General features: G+C 45.9%; 1 protein-coding gene across 1 annotated transcript in view; it reads right to left on the bottom strand.

Annotated features, from left to right (window-relative positions):
• Positions 1-1773: 1773 nt before the first annotated feature.
• Positions 1774-20826, bottom strand: part of SV2C (synaptic vesicle glycoprotein 2C) — a 148493-nt gene continuing 129440 nt past the window's right edge. The window contains exons 10-13 of the mRNA XM_006775452.2: positions 20554-20687; positions 19229-19432; positions 18597-18756; positions 1774-8733 (exon numbers count right to left, since the gene is read on the bottom strand). Of these exons, the coding sequence (XP_006775515.1) occupies positions 8550-8733; positions 18597-18756; positions 19229-19432; positions 20554-20687 (682 nt within the window). The 3' untranslated portion in view covers positions 1774-8549. The remainder of the gene's footprint in view (positions 8734-18596; positions 18757-19228; positions 19433-20553; positions 20688-20826) is intronic.

Below are 20826 nucleotides of genomic sequence, written 5' to 3'. Positions count from 1 at the left end.
GGGCGTGGGGGAAGAGAGAAGCCAGAGGAAGTGGGAGCAGCCCCAGCAGAAGGGACAGCCTGCAGAGGGGTGTGAATGCACAATGTCCAGTGTAGTGTTTTCTTTTTTGATTTCAGAAAGGAAGGGAGAGGGAGAGAAAGAAACATCAATGATGAGAGAGAATCAATGATCAGCTGCCTCCAGCATGCCCCACACTGGGGAGCGAGCCTGCAACCTGTGCATGTGCCCTGACTGGGAATTGAGTTGTGACCTCCGGGTTCATAGGTCAATGCTCAACCACTGAGCCATGCTGGCCAGGCCAGGATAGTGTTTTCCAGGAGAATTTTCGTTGATGATAGAATGTTCTATGGTAAAGAAATCTCGTGGTAATTGAGCACCTGAAATGTGGCTAAGTGTGACCGAGGAACTGAATTTAATTTTAGTTATTTTAAGTTTAAATATAAATAGCGACATGTGGCCACAGCATGAAATGGCTCAGTTCTGGAGCCCACGGTTGCTAGCCTACTCACTAGCTACCTCCCTTCTTCCTTGCTCGCTAAACCCCAATTTTGTTCGCGTAGTCAGAAGCCGTGTGCTTCAAGGAAGGGTGAGGTCCTTTCAAGTTCTCTGCGGGGAGGGGACTCTTGATTAGTTTAAGCCAGTGGTGGGAATTATATTCCCCTTGCTAGTGCCTGGTTTAGGAGTAGGCAAATGATGCAAATCCAACCAAGGACAGAGGGGCAGTCTGCTGGAGGATTTGAGAATGATTCCCTTAATCGTAAAAAAGGGTCATAAAGAGGGGATGGTACCTACCTCTTCTGGCCCTTAAGGTATTTGTGTGACGAAATGATGCTTACAATTGCTGAAACGATCTCAAGTCCATGAGGAGACAAAAGGCAGCGAGCTAGGGATGGCTGATCCAAAAGACAGAAAGAACCTGGGTCTTAGATAATGTTGCCACGCCACATCATAGCCAACCTTGGAACTGTCCTATCTTCTTTGTCATGTGCATAATAATTCCCTTTATTAGTAAAGAGGTTTGAAGCTGGGTCTTCTTTGAAATGAAGTCAAAAGTACTCAGCAAATCCATGGCAGACAGTCCATGTTTCTGCCTCTGATGCCAATGTTACAAAACAGCACTTTTTCTCATCATTCTTCTCACACGCATGTTCCAAGCAGCCACTACCAATCAATTGGAGACCACATGCCAGTTACAAATCTGTTTGCTATTCCTGCTCTCGGGCTAAAGAACACAAGCATCTGCTTTGCCGCAAACTCCCCCGCAAACATTTTCTTCCCAGCGGTCCTGGCTAACAATCAGAAAGTGTTCCTGTAAAGTCAACAATACATCAATACCCATGACACCGGCCCACAGCAGCAATTCAAGCCAGCCGAAAGCAAGGGAAACAGGTTCTCACGCTGTCCGTTTAAAAAAGGACTCTTTTTTTAAGGGTCAATTCATGCTTGGAAGGGAAGCCAGTCACTCGGCAATCTTTATTTGAATATAATGGAGCAAAAAAAAAATTGCTCTTTTATTAATTGGATGTACATGACATATCTGTGCAGCTGCTACATGAATGTTAAGTATCTGGCATATAAATGTATACACACTTCCACACTGGATGGGTTTATGCTGTACACGAGTCAGCCCCACAGGGCATGCCCCTTCACAAGGATACACATGGCTGTCTCAGGATGTTCGTCAAAACACACTTGGTCAAACGTTTTGGCAATCAGGACCCAGACACAGAGGAGCATACCAGAACGATGAGTTCACAACAAGACCAGCTGCACTTAAGAGGAAGACTCCAGAAACCCGAAACAGAATTTATTGGGGTTCACACATGCAGCACATTTATAGAGAGAGTACAATTGGGGCAACTGGGACATTCATAGCAGGAGGTCTTACAGAGCAGTAAAAACAGAAAAGACACAAGACAAGACAAAACAAGACGCCCAAACACCAAAACCAAGGACAGGACCATTGCCAAGATCTCAGTGCAAGGAGAGAGGATTGTGGGTTCAGCCTGTGGAAATGGGGGTTCACCTGAAAGGCAAGGTTCTCCCAGGAATTTATTTACAGGATCTAGACATCCATGAAAAACACATAATCTGTTCAGTCTGTTTTGGGTCAGGGTGAGGACACATGGCCACGTTTTGGATGCTGTGAACGCACGTAGCAAGAAAGGACATTTTTTTTCTTCCACTTGATTTAGGACATAGATGCAGTTCAATGAATGTATAACAACAGCGGTGGAAATGAGATTAAGCCATGAATCTGTCCTATCGAGACAGGCCTGGCGAATGTCAAAGGCAAGGACGGAGTTTCCTTCTTGGGCGCCTACTTGGGTGTGAGAGGGGAGATACTCTGTAACTTCAAACAAATTTATGTTTGTTTGCACATAATAAAATAGCCAATTTTCTGTGTGTTCTCCCTGAAGGCACAATTCCCATAGACAGCGGTGGATTCTCTGCACTGTGGGTCCTCTTCTGAGCCAATACAAGTGCAGAAAGAAGCCCTGTGTGTGCTGGCAGGAGGCTGAGCTTGCTAGGCCTTTCCTTCCCTCCGTCTTATGGGCCATGCTGATCTGCAAACCCACTATGCTCACTTTGTGGCCTGGGTCTGAGCAGGCTTGGCCCGTCACTCTCCAGGCACCTGAGAGCTGCTTAGGACCCTGCACCTCTGCTTCTAGGGTGGGCCGCTTGCCTGGTGTTAAAAGCTGTCTTAGTCTGAACACAGGGCTGAGGCTGCTTTCTTCTCCTTATAGTTCTGGGCCCTCTTGAGTCTAAGGGGAGCATGAGTGGGGTAGGGCAGGCAGAGAAGAGGCAAGCTCTGCAACATCAGCATTTACATCGGAATGAAAAGCACCCAGCCTTCTGCACCAAGTAGGACCCTCTGTGGGCATGGAGAGGCGGGTCTCCCTGCCACAGGCCAATGAGTTCCGAGGGATGGGCCTCTCTGAGGTTTCACGCTAGTGGTGCCCATCTATCTATCGCCCACAGGAACTGAGAAGCAGTGGGAAATCTGGCCCAGTACAGGGAGCTGAGTCAAGGCCAAGAGTCTAGAGTTCATATCCCTGCTCCCACTCACGTTCTTCATGTGTTCTATTCTCTGGCCTCCACCGCACGCAGATCGATCAGCACATGCTTTAGCCCCAGTGAAGCTGGGCCTTGCCTTACATACTGCCGGAGTCAGAGTGACACGAGGAGGAAAGGAGAAGGAAGAGCAGAGGGGAAAGGAAGGAAGCTGAGTGTGCACTGCCTAGGGCAGGTGGAGAGGACAGCAGTGCTAGTAGGTTAAAAAGGAATCAGAGCTCTCAGAGGGGAGGGGTAGGGGGAGGGTCATGACCAACTCCCTGTCTGCCCCACCTTCCCGCAGAGCCCCAAAGGTCCTTAGCAGCTCCAAGACCCTTTGCCACAACCATGCACTGGTTTGAAACTGAAATCTGAAAATCTCCTGCCACGGACTGTCAGAACCTGTTTTCTGGGTGGCTTATCTGTGGAGGGTGGAGGGGGAAAGCTGCTCTAGGATATCTGCAAAGACACTTGACTCAGTCACAAGTCCTCAGAATCAGAAAGGAAACATCCGGAAGCTGAGGGCAGGGGACTCGCAGCAGCTGAGGGCTTTGCTGACTCCGCTGGGGAGAAAACGCCAGCACTGCCCTCTGGAACAGACAGTTTCAGGCCATGAAAAGAATGTCCTGGAAGACACCGGGACTTTAAAAATGAACATCATTATGCAGACGGGGCTATCTTTGCTGCTGTTCCTTTCCCAGGATAATACCTTAGGGCGGTTTCCTGCCGAGACATTTAAAGAAACAGCACACGCGTGGCTCCATTTTTCCAGTACTAGTTAGTAGTCCCTTCAACAAAGCCCAGACATTGAGGGCTTCCTCCTCCTCTTGGAGGTATTTCCAAGGACCCCCTGCACTATCACTATAGGCAAAGACTTCTTTTACATTTGGAAAAAAACAACACTTTGTGTTTATAGGAGGGGGTTCCAACATGGAGTGGGGTCAGTATGAGCTCCCCAAACAGCTTCCTGCGGTGAAGCACAGTGCCTCACCCACGCACATGGGAGGTGCTCAATAAATATTTATCGAATAATCACATGAGATGACACGAGACCAGCGAATGCTCTGCCCAGCCCTCCCCCCGCCCCAGCCCTGCTAGCCTAACACTCGGGCCTAAGCAGACCCGTGAACTGTATCCTTGTAACTCAAAATCCTGGGATTACTAAACTCCATCTAGACATTGTCTGAGAAAGACCAAAGGTGAGACACTGTCAATACTTAGAGCAAAAGGACATTACGTGGAGAGCTGTCACTCCACACCTGTCACAGGGAAGGGACACACAAAATGCCTAGGAGATCCTGACAATTTTCTTTTGTCTGCATTACACAGATTGCGAGAGAAGCTGTACTCAAAACATACTTTGCTTGGCAGAAACAAACAGTTCATTTTAGAGTGTCCCATTGTGGAGATTGCTTTTTGCTGTCGCAACGTGACTGGGGTTTCTGTAGGTTTGGTAGCTGGACTAAGTTCAACATGATATAGAGGTTAAAGGAAAACCAATTATATAGTCGATAAGCACCTAAACAACCAACCAGCTATCTTTCGGTATACCAGGTAAAGGCCAAATTCAGACATCCCTGCTTTCAGAGCCTTTAGTGCACAAACAGGTGAGGTGTTTTAGTGAAGAACTAAGTAAAGGCCATTTTGATATTGAATAGAAAAAAACCTAGAGACTACCATATTCTATTTTGGCTGAGGGAATCAGAAGGCATTCCCATGAGATGCTTTGGAAAGGATCCCAGGGTTCAGAAAGTCTCAGGGGTGCCCTAATCCTTCACTGGAACCTTCTCTATGATACCTTGGACTCTCCCTTCTGTCACTACGATTCTTTTCCCATCTCTCCCTTGATATCTCAAGATATCCAGAAGAGCAGCGCAGTTTTTGGCATAAACCTGAATTCTGATTTGGTGAGATCTGTAAATGAAGGTACATTTGCCAGCTTAGGTGAAATCACTTAGTAACTCTGTTTCTGAAGGCCTAGATCTACTTAAGACCAAGTTTCAAGAATAAAGTGAGAAGTGGGAAGAGGTAACTACAGGATACAGCCTCTGTGATAGCAGTGTGATTGGAGAGTCATCTGCCTGACAGGGTGGGTTCTTTCCTGGGCAAAGGTAAGTGTTGCACCAGCATTAAATCGAGATAATGCTCCAGATCCTACGAGGCTGGAAGCACAAACAACACGAGACCTCTGTTCTCTGGCCCATTCATGGGGGCTCCCCAAACAACTTCTCGAGCTCTTGTATACATGCCTATTTCCCAATGTTTTAGTTTCAAAACTGAACCTACTTGGTGTGTATAAAGATGAGTTTAGCATCGAAAGGTAGGTAATCCCCCTTTTCATGAAGATTCTCTAGAATCCTGAAATGGTCCCAATTGTCAACTAGTCCCAATCCTTTACCCTACAGACAGGGAAACTGAGGACTAGGTTGTTCGATGACTGCCATTCTCCCCAGCAAGATCTGGGTCTCACTGTTGGTTAGTGGTGGAGCTTGGGCTAGGACCCATCTATCTTATCTCCCAGGGCCCGCACTCTGGGCCTGAGAAGCCCCTGGGCTGCTGGGTTTGGCTTCCAAGGCACAAGCCTGCATGGGAGCTGGGGCTGTAACGTGGTACAGGATTTACAGTTTGGAGCAGCTGGGTTTTTTTTTCCTACTGTGAGGACCCAGCAATAACAATAGGATTCAGGCACATTCTGGATTGATTCTAAGCAGCTATGAGGAAATTTTAGGCAGAAAAGGAGTTAGAAAAAGAGGAGCAAGTGGGGCTGTTTCCTAGGCCTTTGCTTTCGCACGCACTCTCATTTTCCTTCTATTGTAGCTGAAATGAGATGCTGGGTGTGCGTCCATGTGCCGGCAGTCTCTGCATTGATAGAGCGGAGAGCTTCTCTTTTATCACATGGCTCTATCTTAATCTAGCTAACCCCAGAACAAGCCGGACAGGCCACACCGCATACCTTGGGAAGAACCTGAGCTCTCATAGAAAATCCAGGTGGTGGGAACAGCGGGAGGCAGAGAAAACTGCACAAAAGGAGGAGAAGGTGGTGACCAAGAAGGTTTGTGACCACTGACTGTCCAGGAGATTAGAATAGGTCCCTCTTGGGCCACCTGGGAGGCTTGGATTAGGTGACAAGAGGCCAAGAAAGGCCCTTCGGAAGGGGATGTTTGATGGCCGGTCTCATGGCCAGTGGGGTTCTGCTGGTTTACCTTATTCTGACCCAACCCAGCATTCCAGTAAAATTCCCTGGACACTGAGCTCGGCAGCTCGGGGGAGATGGCTTACGCATTCAGAGCTACAGTGGACATGGGAGAGCTTTCTAAAAGGAAAGGCGGTCTAGCAAGCAAAGTTAGGGGTCACAGGAGACAAGAGTACGACATCCATGCACACCTCTGCTTTTCGTTTGAATGAGTCAATGGAGATACACATCTTACGTTTGCTGTTATTACTGCACAGGCTACACTCAACTAAAAAAAACAAAAAAACTCCAGCTCAGGTCTCCAAATATGTCTTTTCTAAGAAGAGAAATCAAGGGGTAGAGCGGTGGAGAAACAAGTCCATACGGAAGAATAACACACAGGGTCCCTTCTTGGTTTGTGACTGCTGTCTTTGTTCTCCTGCAATATTACAACAGGCAGACGGGAGGGTTCGTCCTGTTTCTTTCCCGGCTTTGTTGCTATCGGTCTAATAGATCTCAAATAGTCTTTATTGATTTTCCTTCTGCCTGCCACCTTAGCAGTTTTTGGTTTGAGTTTTCCTGATGTTCTGGCCCTAAGCCCTGTCCCCAGGGAACCACCCTCTCTTCCTGCCAGCCCCAACCCCAGGCTGCCCCGCCCCCCCAGACCAGAATTACTTCAAGGGGGAGTCGATTAATGGCTTATGTTAATGAAAGAAGCTTTTCAGGGAGTCTGAACTCCACAGTCTGGAGCTCTACCAGGATCATTAGGGAGGGAGAGGGAGGCAGAGGGGCCTCTGGGGTTAAGACAGCTTTGAATGTAATGACTATTGGAAACAAAGGCTCTCCTTAGTGAGGCCCCAGGGCTGAGGCCTGCTGGAAACGCCTATAATAAGTAAGAGGTACCCCTCTCACAAGAAAGAGAGAGTTAAAAAAAAGAATATTGTTTTAATATGGGATTTATTCCTGGCTTCTGGTCACTGCTGCAGATCTACAAGAAGGCTTCAGATTTTAAAGATGAGTAAAAAACATGAGCTTGGAGGAGGGGCGGGCCTGAGGGGTGAGAAGGTCATGTAGCTGACAGCCCCTAGGAATGTCCTGCTGACCTCTCTCTTCCAGGCCCAGGCAGATTGCACAGATAAAATGAGCAGCCAAACACCACCGGAGAGGCTGCCGTGCCTGCCAGAGGGCCCCTTGGGCATGGCAGGCTGTGATCCCACACAGAACACCCTGACCGGTGCCCCAGCCCAGAGGAAGACAGAAGACGGGACCTGCTTGGGGAGTACCAGCTACGAAGTCCAATGTCACTGGGGCTACTGTCCCTCAAGGTATCACTTTGCATTTCCAAATGGCTTTAGGTGTGAATGTCTCCCCGATTTAAAATTTACAACAATGCAGATGCCTGACAATCTCCAGACTAGAGATAGTTTGGATGACCGGCAGAATCAGGTAGGCAGACCCAATTTTTAGAAAGAGGCTTTCTTTTCCTGAATCTGTTTTCTGGCAAGATCAGTGGTATCTGGGGCTGGGGCAGGGGCAGGAGGGATGAATGGAGGCCAAAGATCTCTCTCTCATTTTCTAACATTCTGAACCACATGCCACAATCACAGACACTATTTCCTCACATTTTCAGCAATTAATTGGGCTTTCTGGCAGAAATCTTGCTTTTGCAGCTCACTCAGACTGGTGCTGCTAACTGCAGAGCCTTTATTTTTCTTGTCAGTAAAGCCACCTTAATTGTCCCTCCTGAAAGAGCTCCACCCAGCCCTGGTTGGTACCACATGGTTTTCTTTGAAAGGCTCTGCTGTTATAGCTAGAATTGCTGGGTGTCCTTTTCTAAGTAAACAGGAAATGTCACTCTGTTTGAAAAAAAAAAAGAGAGAGAGAGAGAGAAAGAATCCCTCTCCTCAGCACAAATGCAATAATACGCCAGCTTATACTTCCTGTGAACGTTGAACTAGGAGCAGGATCTATGTCTTATAGCAGCACAGTCCTCTTCTTAGCTCCCAGGCCTCCAGCAAGCAGAACCTCAGGGAGGCCCGGCTGACAAGGACATTTAAGAAAATGCTTCCACTAGATTTGGGGGAGGCAGTAGCATCTCAGTTAGGAAAGATGACAATGCATGGAAAACAAAACCAAACCCAGACCCTCTGCAAAATCACATTTAAGGGGCAAGATGGTATGCATCTAAGTTTCAGTCACAGCAGGAGTTAGTGTTCTGACATCTGACCACCTTTTATATCTGAAAAATCTGAAGTGTTGAGTCGGTCAGGAGAGTTGACACAGGGCAGGAGAAAGAAACAGCGGGCGGATGGCTTGCTTCCCGTTACATCAGGACCTGGGTTTGTGTGTCGGGCAGGCGAAAGCCCACCAGTCCTCCACACACGAGCACGGTGGAGGCCAGCAGGATGGGGATTGCTTTGGTGATGCTGACCAGGGAGCCGAATATTAAGTTCCCAAGGACCGCGGCAGCTTTGCAGAGTGCGTTCAAGAAGCCAAAGCCCGTTGCCCTGCGAAGGAAGGAGACATGGACAAGGTTGAGAAAGTGACTTCCAAGATTCCGACTTTAGACACAAATGTTCCATAAGGTACTTTCCAATGACCTCCATGTTTGGGGTATCATGAGAGAAAATAACTAAACGCTTGTCAGCACATCTGGAGGTGGAGAACCCCAGCTGTTGGTACTGTTCCTTCGGCCCTCTGTTGACATTCTCGCCACTGATTCTTATTCTGCCCATCAGTTCCAATTTACGAAGAAAAAATTTCAGGGAGTAAGAAAAGTTTCTACTCTCTTCCAGATTTAAATGAAAATGTATGACAGTGTATTTCTTAGATTTTTTTCTCCCTATTTTTTTTTTCCTGGCTTAATTAATGTGTGAGGTTTTAAATAACTGACTCCTATTTTCAGAGAAAACCAGGAATGACTGGATTGCATGCCCCATCTTTCTGGTACCCCGGAGGGGGACTCTCATGCTCTCGTCCCAATTGTTTTTGGTGGCTGGCGGAAGCTGAACACTGAGGGGGCGGTCCATCCATGAGCTAGTGACACATTTCCCAATCTTCATCAGACTTCCAGGTGGGAAATCCAGCCCGAGAAGAATTACAGAGGAGAATCAGACAGTGGGCCTGGAGATCTTGCTCACTCTGCTGACATTTAAGAGGCGCAGGTGGTATGTCACTTAGACACATCCCATTCCTTAAGGCTGTCTTTGGAAAAGAAAACCTGTGCTTCTCTACGTGTGTTGAGTGTGGTTTTACTGTAGTCTTCTGGGAGGAGGCTTAATTAGCATCAACACCACTGACATCATGAGATAATATGAAGTTCCCCGGCTTTATGCCAGTTCAGCTTGGTGTCTGTCACTGGGTACACACGTGTTAAGGGCACATTGAATGCAGGGTAATTGTTAGGTACATTTTTTCCCCACCCGAGGGAAATGCATTTTATATGCTGCAAAATGCAGCATTTAGTACACAGCTTTCTTCGATTGACGTGTAAATTTGTAAGAGTGGGTTTTCCTCTGGCCAGTCATAACAAGTCCTCATCACTACTTGTGCTTTTCCTGGAGATATTTTCTTCGATGTGTGGATATTGATTGGGGTTATCCAACCATCTCTCTTCCCACACCACAGGGAAAAACCAGCCTGTGAGTGAGTGCAGGGCCAGTGACTTCGCTATTAGGACAGGCAGACCTAGGCTAGGGCAGCAGCACCAGACAGTAGAGTAAGGAAGGGGTGTAACGGAATCTCCAATTGAGAGAATGGGAACTTCTTGAGAAGAGGTAAGCTGACTTGGTATTCTTTTTCTTTTTGGCTTGTTTTTAAAGAAAGAAACTAGTAATCACCACCACCAGAAAGATAAGAAGATTCAATATACTGATAACATTTTTTCAAATGAAATTGCTGGAGGCTGTATGTTGGCTACCAGAGTAGAATAACATCACTCACCGCCTTCTCCATGTCCATGGAGATGAGGCTGAAGTTTTAAGAAATAGACTTTTTTAGTCCCATTTACTGGGACTTTTGACTCCCCATCAGGGAAATTGTATGTATGTATTCAGTAAATTACTCAATAGTGCTATGTGCCAGGCACTATTCTAAATTAATAATAATAATAATAACAACAACACTTTTTGAGCAGTTTTAGTTTTATAAAAAACTGAGTGAAAAGTAAAGAGAGTACCTATGCACCCCCTTTCCCCCCACCCCAGTTTTCCCTATTAGTATGGTACATTTGTTATAATTGATGAGCCATACATTAGAGTTCACTCTTGATGTTGTGTATCCTATGGGCTTTGATAAATGTATAATGGCATGTACCCATTACTGCATCATACAGAATAATAGTCTCACTGCTGTAAAAATCCTCTGTGCTCCCCCCGTTCATCCCTCCATCCCCCGAGCCCCTGGCAACTGCTCATCTTTTTACCATCTCCATAGTTTTGCCTTTTCCAAAATATCATATAATTGGAATCATACAGTAATGTGGCCTTTTCAATTGACTTCTTTCACTTTTTTAAACTATATTTTCATTTCATAAATGACCAAGTACATTTTGCGGTAGTAAGATAAGCTGTATTGTTCTGGAAAAAAATTGGGTAGTAAGTATAGTAAGTATGCTGCTGATAAGAAAGAAGAACATTCTTCTGCATGAAGAAGTCTCTCAACACCGAGCCTGCCGAACGACCCACGCGGAATTTACATCTGTGTTAAAGTAACCGTATTTTCCCCGAGCTATAAACCTTTGGTGTAACTCAGAACAGGTGTGAAACACAGGCTGCTACCTCCTTGTATCACTGAAGCTGTGACGGAGGGAAGGATGGCTTCTGAGATTTCCGTGCAGGACCAAGAGAAACGCATCAGGAGCATCTGGTATCTGAAGCGTCTAAAACACGATGGTCAAAAATCCTTACTTCCCAAGAAACTCCTTTTCCATTTACCAAGCAGAGGCGGTTCTTCAGATTGGGTGCAAAGCACGTCGCCTCCTTAAATCAGTGGTGGCGTTCAAGAAAACGTGACTGTCCTTTCCTTGAATAAGTAAATTATTTCTTCAAATGCTGGAGGGGTGATTTTCTATGCATTGGAGGCACAGCTGTCTTAGAAAAATCATTCTCAAAGTGGCCCTCCCTTGGGGGTTATCTGTTTATAAAGCAAAGAAGCTTCTCATTTATTCATTCCCTTGTTCTTACTTCAAGGAAGGGCATTAACTTCTGCAGACACTCGAAACACAAGTCACCTTGTGCTCCTAAAGGCCTTTGAGGGTGGGGAGCTCAGAACTTGCAGGGCCCCCTGCTTGCTGACTTAGCAGCCGGGCAAGCTACCGCATTCTTGATCAGCCCCCAAATGCCCCATGCCTCCTCTTAACTAACAAGCACTGAAGGGAAAGAATGAAATGATCTATTACCTTTCTATAAGCTCTATCCCTTGTTCCCCCATCTCCTCAGCCAGATCCTTTGTTTTCAGTTATTGCTCAACCTATTTATTTAAATCTTTTACGTGGAAAATTTCCCCCCAAACAGTACCCTGTGATGGCAGCAGCCCTGTTTGTTCCTGGTTCCGTTAAGGAGGCCCTTCTCCTGGCCCCATTAATTCCCTCTGTCTGAGAATCCGGTGCTGGTGCAGGCAGCTGATATGGGATGTGGCCACCAGAGCTTCTCTCCCTGCAGCTGGAGTGTGGCTCCTTCTTTAGGGCCTTCCCAATTTAGCAAGTTGTAGTTCATTTATATAATTGTGTGTACTAATTGGTGACCGAGAAAAGGAAACTCCTTTCTGAATAAAATGAGGTAGTTTCGCCCTCCCATCCAGCCTCTTTTTTTTTTTGCTTTTCTGACTCCAGGGCAGGGTCAGCTGGGGTCTTGTGAGGCTCCTGGGGAGCAGACAGGGATGTTGACGAGGCAGCACTCAGGCAGTGAGGGTCAGCCATGTTTTAAACATTGGCTGACATATCTGCCCTATCGACTGACGCCGTTGTTAGGGGAGAAAATAAAATGCTACCTTCTGTAAAGGATTGAAATGGTGGAGATCCAGACTGAGCTCATGGAACTTTCCTGTTCAAGGGTAAAGTGTGAGCATTCCCTTTTTCTAGTCTAAACTTTTGGAAAGGAACTTTCCACCAATCATTGGTGGAAGTGCCTCAGCATGGGGCATTTTGGAAAGTACAGGCAGTCCTTAAATCAGGAATACATCATGATCTAAAGCCTCATCTGGAAGTTGGCTATTTGAAACACAGAATAAATTTCCTTTCTCTCACAGAAACAGTATTACAAATGATGACTAGGTCTTGGATCAACCTAAAAACGTTATTTATGTGTGTGTTTTTGTTAATCCTCACCCAAGGAAATTTTTCCAATTGATTTTAAGAGAATGGAAGTGAGGGAGGGAGGGGGAGAAGGAGAAAGAGAGATAAAGAGAGAGAGAGAGAGAGAGAGAGAGAGAGGGATGTGAGAGAAATATATCGATTAGTTGCCTTCCGCACACGCTCAGGTTTGTGCCCTTGACTGGGAATCGAACCTACCACCCTTCGGGTCTCAGGCCCATGCTCTAACCATTTAGCAATACTGGCCAGGGCTAAAAAAGTTAAAATAACACTAAATAACATTCAAAGTTATTTTAATACTGAACCCATTTAAGCTATCAAACTACAATACTAAGAACACTAGCACCTCTTAAATATTTGTCTAATAAGCAAATTGGTCCTTCTTGAACTCCTAATTTAAATATTCTTCTATGTATTTCTCATTCAACAATCACTCATTAGCATCTTTTACATTTCAGTAAGGCACTAGGCACCAGGGACCCCAAGATGAAGTGTCCATTGGCACTAGACAGATATGAAGAGATCATGATAACACAGCCTCATGATAACACAACCTACTAAGTGAAGTGATAAATATCCCCACGGAGTATGATGGGGGCCCAGAGAGGATGGATGAGAAGAGAATTGGATTGAAGGAAGAGGAGGAGCTTACCAAGTGAAGGATGGAATGTGGGCAGAGGTGTGCTTTGCCTCAAAATATCCTCATATCTTCCTGACTTTTCTGTGTGGCACCCCACTCAGGTCTGCCTTAGACATCCCCCCCAATGGCTTCTCAAGTGCCAGATGGCCTGCCTCCCTCCAGGCCCCAGACAAGTCTCCACTTCCTCATGCAGCTGTTCTCAACTTGGGGTGCCCAGGGCTGAGAGCCCTGCAGCCTCCCAGAGACATCTGCATTTTTGAACTGACTTGGATTCACTGGTACATACTACAGGAAATTACCAAAGCAAAACATCCGCTCCACCCCTCCAACAAGTGGTTTTCATTTCTGAATTCCCTTTAGTGTGCTTCCAATCAGCCATATTTTTATAAATCACAGAATTTATAGAATTTTGCATTCTGCCTTTTCCAATCAGTAATATAACCATTCATCCCCTGTCACTTATGTTTTGTTTAAAGTGAAGTGATTTTGCATATAACCATGATTTCTGTAACCACACTGTTGGATAATTAGGAGCTTTCCAAACTTGGGGGGACAAAAACGATGCTGCAGTGAACACCTTCACATATAACCCTTGGTCAGGGCGTGTTTGTTAGGGAAGGTCAGGCGGTGTTGCACAGCCAGGAAAATGTTTATGATGTGATGCTGTGGCCACAGGAGAGGAATCCAGTACAAAGGCCTTACCAGCCTCTTTCTTCTTCTCCCTCCTTCTCTGCTCCTGCTCTTTAACCTCTCCTGTGCATGTATGTGTGTGTGTGTGTGTGTGTGTGTGTGTCCGCTGCTTCATCAGCTCATTTGCACCAGAGGCAGTGTCTCAGCCATCCTGAATCTTTCCTTCTCTTTCTTTCTTTTTTTTTTTTTTAAATATATTTTATTGATTTTTTACAGAGAGGAAGGGAGAGAGATAGAGAGTTAGAAACATCCATCAGCTGCCTCCTGCACACTGGGGATGTGCCCGGCTGGCCTGTCGATGGCAGGGCACCCTGACTGGAGTTAGCCTCAGCTAGGTCCCGGCCACATCTTTGGAATGGGGCCATGTAGTCTTTACATTCACTCAGCACAACTCCTTTGAGACTGGCACAGGGATGCATATGACACTTGTGAAAGGAACTAAGGAATTTCCCGATATCTTTAAAATAGTTTGGAGTAGCCCGGTTGACATGGCTCAGTGGTTGAGTGTTGACCTATGAACTAAGAGGTTGCAGTTCGATTCCTGGTTGGGGCACATACCCGAGTTGCGGGCTCTATCGATGATTCCCTCTTATCTTTGATGTTTATCTCTCTTTCATCATTGATGTTTCTATCTCTCTTTCCCATGCCCTTCCTCTCTGAAATCAATAAAAATATATTTTAAAAAATAGGTTGGAAGTAGATTTCCCTAGTGGACATTTTAATGGGCACTAGTTGGGCCATATTTGTTTATTGTTGCCAGACTATCACCTTGCTTCTTCAGAGGAAAAAAAAATCTAATTTTATATTCTTAAGTCAGAAAAGACTGAATTGTTTTCTGATCCTCAGAGAAAGGGGACATTTGTCTCATCCAAGTATGTAGTAGCCGTATGGTATGTGTGCAGCCTGTGTGTGTCCTCCTTGACCGGGGAGGATGGCACCCATCACCACTGCAAGCAGGGCCCTCCTCACTCACATGTAAGTGGAGAAGGCCTAACCTATCTGCTGGGAGGAACCTCTGGGCCCAAAGCAGCCCTCCATTCCCCTCCCACCCCCACTGCCATCACAGGTCTTCCCAGTGCTCATTCCTGTTGAAATGCAAATACTCACGGACAGGAGATAATGAAAGCCTTTGTGTCGTATCATTTATCTGGTTAAACCTAGCTTGGAAGTGAGGGCCTGGGCCAAGGTAAGTAATGATGGAATGAAAGTGACCATTGGGAGGCAACTTGCAGTTCATTTAAGGCCAATGTTCATGAACATGGCTGTCTATCCCAACTGCCAGGTGAGCTTCCTAGGAACAGATTCCTAGACCTTCACCCCGGACCTACTGGGAGGGGATAGATTTGTCTGTATGGGAAGCGGCACCACAGAGTCACCCATTTGAGTTTGAGGCTACGTGATCCAGGCCAAGTTATGAGCCCTGTCTAGTAACCTGAAAATGGAATGAAACTACCTACACTTGTAGGGTTGGAAGAAGGATAAATAAGGTTAAATGAGGCCATTTAAAGACTCAGTAGAGTGCCTGACTCACCTCCACTTCTCAGATGGGAAGGCCAAGTCCCAGAAAAGTGACAGGACTAACCTAAAGTTACCCAGCTATTTCCTGGCAGCACCTGCCCCCGAATTCTGGTCTCCTCCACACTGCTGATGGAGAAGGTGGGGAAGAGGAGTAAGAGATTCTCCAACAGGCTGAGCTGTATGGGGAAGGGGAGCTGAGAGCTGAAAGACCTGGAAGTCTATGGACGGCAAAAGTGAAAGAGGATACAGAATGGCAACAGATAGGTAAACTAAGTCAGACAGAGAAAGACAAATACTGTATGATCACATTTATGGGTGGAATTGAAACAAAACAAAACAAAACAAAAAAACACACTGAGCTCATACACAAACAGATTCGTGGTTGCCGGAGGTTGGGGGGTGGGGAGTGGGCAGGACTCTGCAGAGAGGAAAAGGTGCCTTGTCATGGGCACTGCCCTGTCCTCATGGTGTTTTCACAGGAAATGCAAGTGTGACCCCTAGTAAAAGTCAGAGGTATAACATTAAAGGTAAAATCTGTAATGTGGTTGACAAATGTGGCTTTCAAGTACTACAACTTTTGTAGCAGTTAGACTATACCTTAAACTATGTTTCCCAAATAGAATTCTTCTGACTGGGTTCTTGATAGAAGTTGGCTGTTAAATGGTGCAAGAGGCTACTTTTTAGCTGGGAGCCCGGCATCAGTGTTCTGTTCTGATCATTGAGGACAGATTCCAGAAACTGGACAAGGAGCTGGCAGAGCTGGAGTTCTACTGTGAAAATTACAGCTTCTCACCAGAATCCCTGTCAAGACACCTTCTACCCTGTCTCCACACAGAGACTGTACGGTATTTCCACACAACACCATTGCGGTCAGCAGAGGCTCCCAACCTGACTCACAGCAACATGGCAGAGACGGAAGAGAAGGTTCTCGCCGGAAACAGAGTGGGTGGTACCAGCTAAGTCACCTGGGCCTTGGCAATGCTGCTCTGGAGGACACGTTATCTCTGAACCATGGAAGGAAGTGAGACCTGCATGTTGTCTGATAACATCTGCGTAAATGCTGGAGAATGTCAGCCAGCAGCCGTGAGAATGCACCTTGCAGACCTCCAAGTCACTGTCCAGCTGCTGTGCTCTGGAATTCATCATCACATTTAGCCGTGGCAATAACTGAACATGACAGGATCCCTGTGACAGGCTGGGTCCTGGGACCCGAGGCCTCTCTGAAGCTGACGCTGTCAACCCTCTTCCCCCCGCAGCAGCCTTGCCAGGCCTTCCTTAGATCGCTGGTCTGGGACGTTTCCACCCAACCACCCATCCTCGCGCCTTCGCTGGGGCTCAGGCTTGCATTGCGGGGCCCCAGACTTCACCTCTCCCATTTTCTCTCACACGGGCGCTTCCCCTAATCACTCTGTGCATGTTTAGTCCCATCTTGACCTCTGTGTCTTGGAAGACCTGAGCTAACATCAACAGCAATTTCTGTTTTTATCTTAGCTGACACTTCCCCTTTCTGACAACAGATGAAAATTGATATCCCAAATGTTTCTCCTCAGCCCAAGAAAACCCTCCTCCATTTCAAAGTCCAGACAATACTGACTCTACCCTCTCTCAGGGAGGGCTTCCATGGTGACAAAGCGTACACAGAATAAAAGAAGGCAAGAGCATTTGTCTTTACACATGTCAAATGGCAAAACAGGACTTCCATTCTTTTAACTATTCATCTGCTGAAGCTCTACCCCAAATCCCTTCTAGCCCTTTCTCTGATATGAGGTACAAAGTCTCTCTGTGTCTCCATTTGGGGACAAGATGCATCATTTTCTTCTAATAGCAATCTCTTTTGATAACTGGAAATGTGTTGGGCTTTTCCTCCAACAGACCAGGAAGGTCAAGAGATAATTCTAGAGACGTCTTTGGGGTTCCTAACTGTAGAACTCATGCAGACACTTCAAACATAAGGACCCTCTCAGGATTGAGTTAGTGGCTCCAAATGGGGGCCACAACAGGCTATTTGAGCCTATTCCTCACCACCTCATTACAGCTTCCTCACACTATTAGTCAGCAAACTAAGTCATGGGCACAGGTACATTCCCTCACTGGCTTCATTGTGAGGCAGGATAGTAAGAAGCCAGGAAACTTCCTCGGTGAGTGGAATGGAGAAATTGAGACAAACGGCGGATTCAAACTGGCCTCATCCAGCACCCTGATTCCCTGCCTCCTTCTCTCTCACATACCCACTTCCCTAAACACTAAGCCCTCAGAACAAGGAGGTTCTGACCCGCATCCAATAATCTTAGGAACAAAGCCTCCGGGCCGTTGACCCCAGAGACAAAGTTTAGGTTAAACCAGAGATAACATCTAGGTCTCAGTTGTGTTTCAGCTCCAGGCCCAGAAAAGCAGCAAAACCGGATGAAGCCATGCCATGGCTGACATCACGGCCAGATGCAATGACTAATGACCCCCTGCATTAGCACTGACCAATCACAACCCTGAAAGGACACACCTGGAAAGCTGATGAATATTCTATTGAGATCCTTCCCTGAGACCTCCCCCCAAATTCCTGCATATAGAAAAAAGATAAAAACCCTTAAGACAAAGGACCCAGCATGCACAAGTGTGCACTCTCTCTCTCTAGAGCATTCCCTGGTCTCCCCCTGCCTCCTTTTTCCTAAGGGGTGTATCTTTGCTTTCTTTCTCCAAAGGCCCTTCTTTTGCCTCAGTAATTTGCTTCCGGAGCCCACACAACCCAGCGGGCTCACTTCTGCCTCTGTGACTTTCTTTCTAAAGGGCCAACGCGGCCACACTTAGGCTCCACTATTCCTCACATTTCAAAGGGCCAAGGCAGCTCCGCCCAGGCTCACTCCTGTTGCTATGATCTTGTCTCTTCTATTTTAAGCCCTTCCTTTGTGTCACTGTCCCCACCTTTAGTAAACGTACTTTCAAAATCGCCTGGACTTGTGTTGTGAAATTTTTCCTGCACAAAGTCAAGAACCGAGAGGCCAAATTGCCAGGAATAACTGTCCTATTAACTCCTACTAGCAACTACATTCCCCAGCATTTTCCTTTTAATATATACAAGTGAAACCTACAACTTCCTATGCCAGATATTTTTGGATTTTTACTTTCTTGGAAACATGACAATTTGGTTTATTTTCTATGACTTTCAGTGGTCCTGTGGAGCTCAGAGTACCTCTTCCCAGACACCCATGTCAACATACCTCCGGTCTGTGGGGTACATTTCCACAGTGACTACATCCAGAGAGTTCCAGGCTGAGATGGTCAATCCGTTGTACAGACACAGCATCCCTATCATCATGGATTCGCTGGTGCCAAACCAAAGAAAGAAACAGCTAATCCCCGAAAGCACCATAGAGCCACCTGTCAATGAAGCAGACAGAAGGCTGGGATGTTTCCCCTCATCTTCGTAGAGCAAAGACCCTTGTGTCTTCAAGGTCTCACAGTGACACAGATCCTATGGGGAAGCTGCAGACTGGGTTTGGCAAAGCTCAGGTGCAGGTTTGCTCACCTGGATGAAAGGTTTGCCCCTCTAACTGCCTTCTGAACACAGCAAGCATGAAATGCACATCATCCATTATTCAGCTACTTAAGTGGAAAAGTATACATTAGTCACACATAATTAGTTTTCTAGGCTGTGAACTCATGGAAGCTGCTCAAATGAAATGTAATTAGACATAATTTTCACTAAGATGGTGTCTTAATGAAAGGTCTGAAGGGATTTCTCTCACCTCTGTGGGATGCAAATCCCCAAGGGGGCAGAGGGCATGTGGGAAGTGGGCTCCCTCTAGATGGCAGGGCAGCTCCTTTATTTTACAGGACAGGAAGCACTTACCCAGCATGGTCAAGCGCCCGATTCTGTCCATCAGGAGAGCAGACACGATGTTCCCCGGTAACACCGCCAATGTTCCCAGGAAGTTGACAAAATAAATCCAGTAGGCACTGTAGTCATCATCAAAGGTAATCTGGCATCCCGTTTTATTGTGAAAAAAGGAGCAGTTTTGAAATTCACTGTCAATGAATTTGTACTCCTCAAAATCTGTGGACATAAGGAAAGATAATTCATCAAGCTCTTAATAGTTATACACCAGGATAAGAAAGCCTATGGAGAATGCGGAAAGGAATCATGATACTCTACTCTCCTTGAGAGCTTCAAGGCCGGGGCTGGTTTGACTTTTAATATCTTTGCCTTGACAAAGTGCAAGGTCTAGGACTTTACATTACAAAGCATGGCTGGCCCTCCATGTACACGGATTCCACGTCTGTGGATTGGGAAAAAAAAGTATGTTGTTGCTGATGTGTACTGTATTGCAAGCCCCATGATGGATGCATCTGTACTGAACATGTACAGACGTTTTTTCTTATTGTCATTCCCTAATAATACAGTATAACAACTGTTTATATAGTATTTATATTAGATGTTATTGGTAATCTAGAGATGATTAAAGTGTACAGAGGATGTGCAGAGGTTATGCAAATACTACAGTATTTTATATCAGGGGCTTGAGCATTCATGGATATTGGTATCCACGGGTGTCCTGGTACCAATCCCCTGGTGCTGAGGCACAACTGCAGAATGAAGGAATATCTGGGTTGAAAAAGGAATAAGCTAAGTTAAAGAATCCAGTTACCCTCCGATTTCTTTTGATTCGCCATTGCTAATTTCGTTACTTGTTTACCCCTTTATGATGTTAGTTTGTTCTAATTATCATGTTATAGAAGGACTATCATTATAGGGCTAATAGTTTCCATACAACAATTACCAAAAACAATTTGTTTCAAAATATGTATGAATCAGCCATATGTTTGCCATCTCTGCTGACTGTAGTTCAGACATGCTGACTTAAAGAAACACCAGATTTAGAAGCCAAGATTATCAAAACAAATAAACTACAGGTTAATGCTTTGCTTTAAAAATTGTGCACCAAACCATTTATTTTTTAACTTTGAACTTCTGCAAGTCCCATTTGCATTACATCTGACAAAAACAAACAATACACACGTAACTTTGATCCGACCTGATTTAGGGAATCTGTTAATTTATACTTTAATCTCCATTTCCCCCTTAAGTCTCTGCCCACACTGTGACATGCGTATCGCATTTCTGCCCAGCGCCAGGCCCTCTGAGGAGGCCTCAGCAGGACTAAGTAGCACACCTACCTGTGTGGTCAAAAACAGTGTCAATAAATGTGCAGTTCTTGAAGTAGGTGTTGACTGAAGTCACATCCTCAAAACTGCAGGCCTTAAAAAGCGAATCCTTGAAAGTTACAGATTTGAACTTGACCCCTAGGAATCTGCTCAACACACACAAAAAATTCATATCAATGATTGTCCACCAGGGTGGGTTTAAAGTTAAGTCAAACAGGTTTAGTGATGGGCTGCCCCTCTGTGGACACTCTTAATTACAAAGGACACAGTTTTTGCTTTCCTGGG

The sequence above is a fragment of the Myotis davidii genome, unplaced genomic scaffold, assembly GCF_000327345.1.
Source record: "Myotis davidii unplaced genomic scaffold, ASM32734v1 scaffold44, whole genome shotgun sequence".
Lineage (NCBI taxonomy): Eukaryota > Metazoa > Chordata > Mammalia > Chiroptera > Vespertilionidae > Myotis > Myotis davidii.
This window is presented reverse-complemented; position numbering and strand designations above follow the sequence as displayed.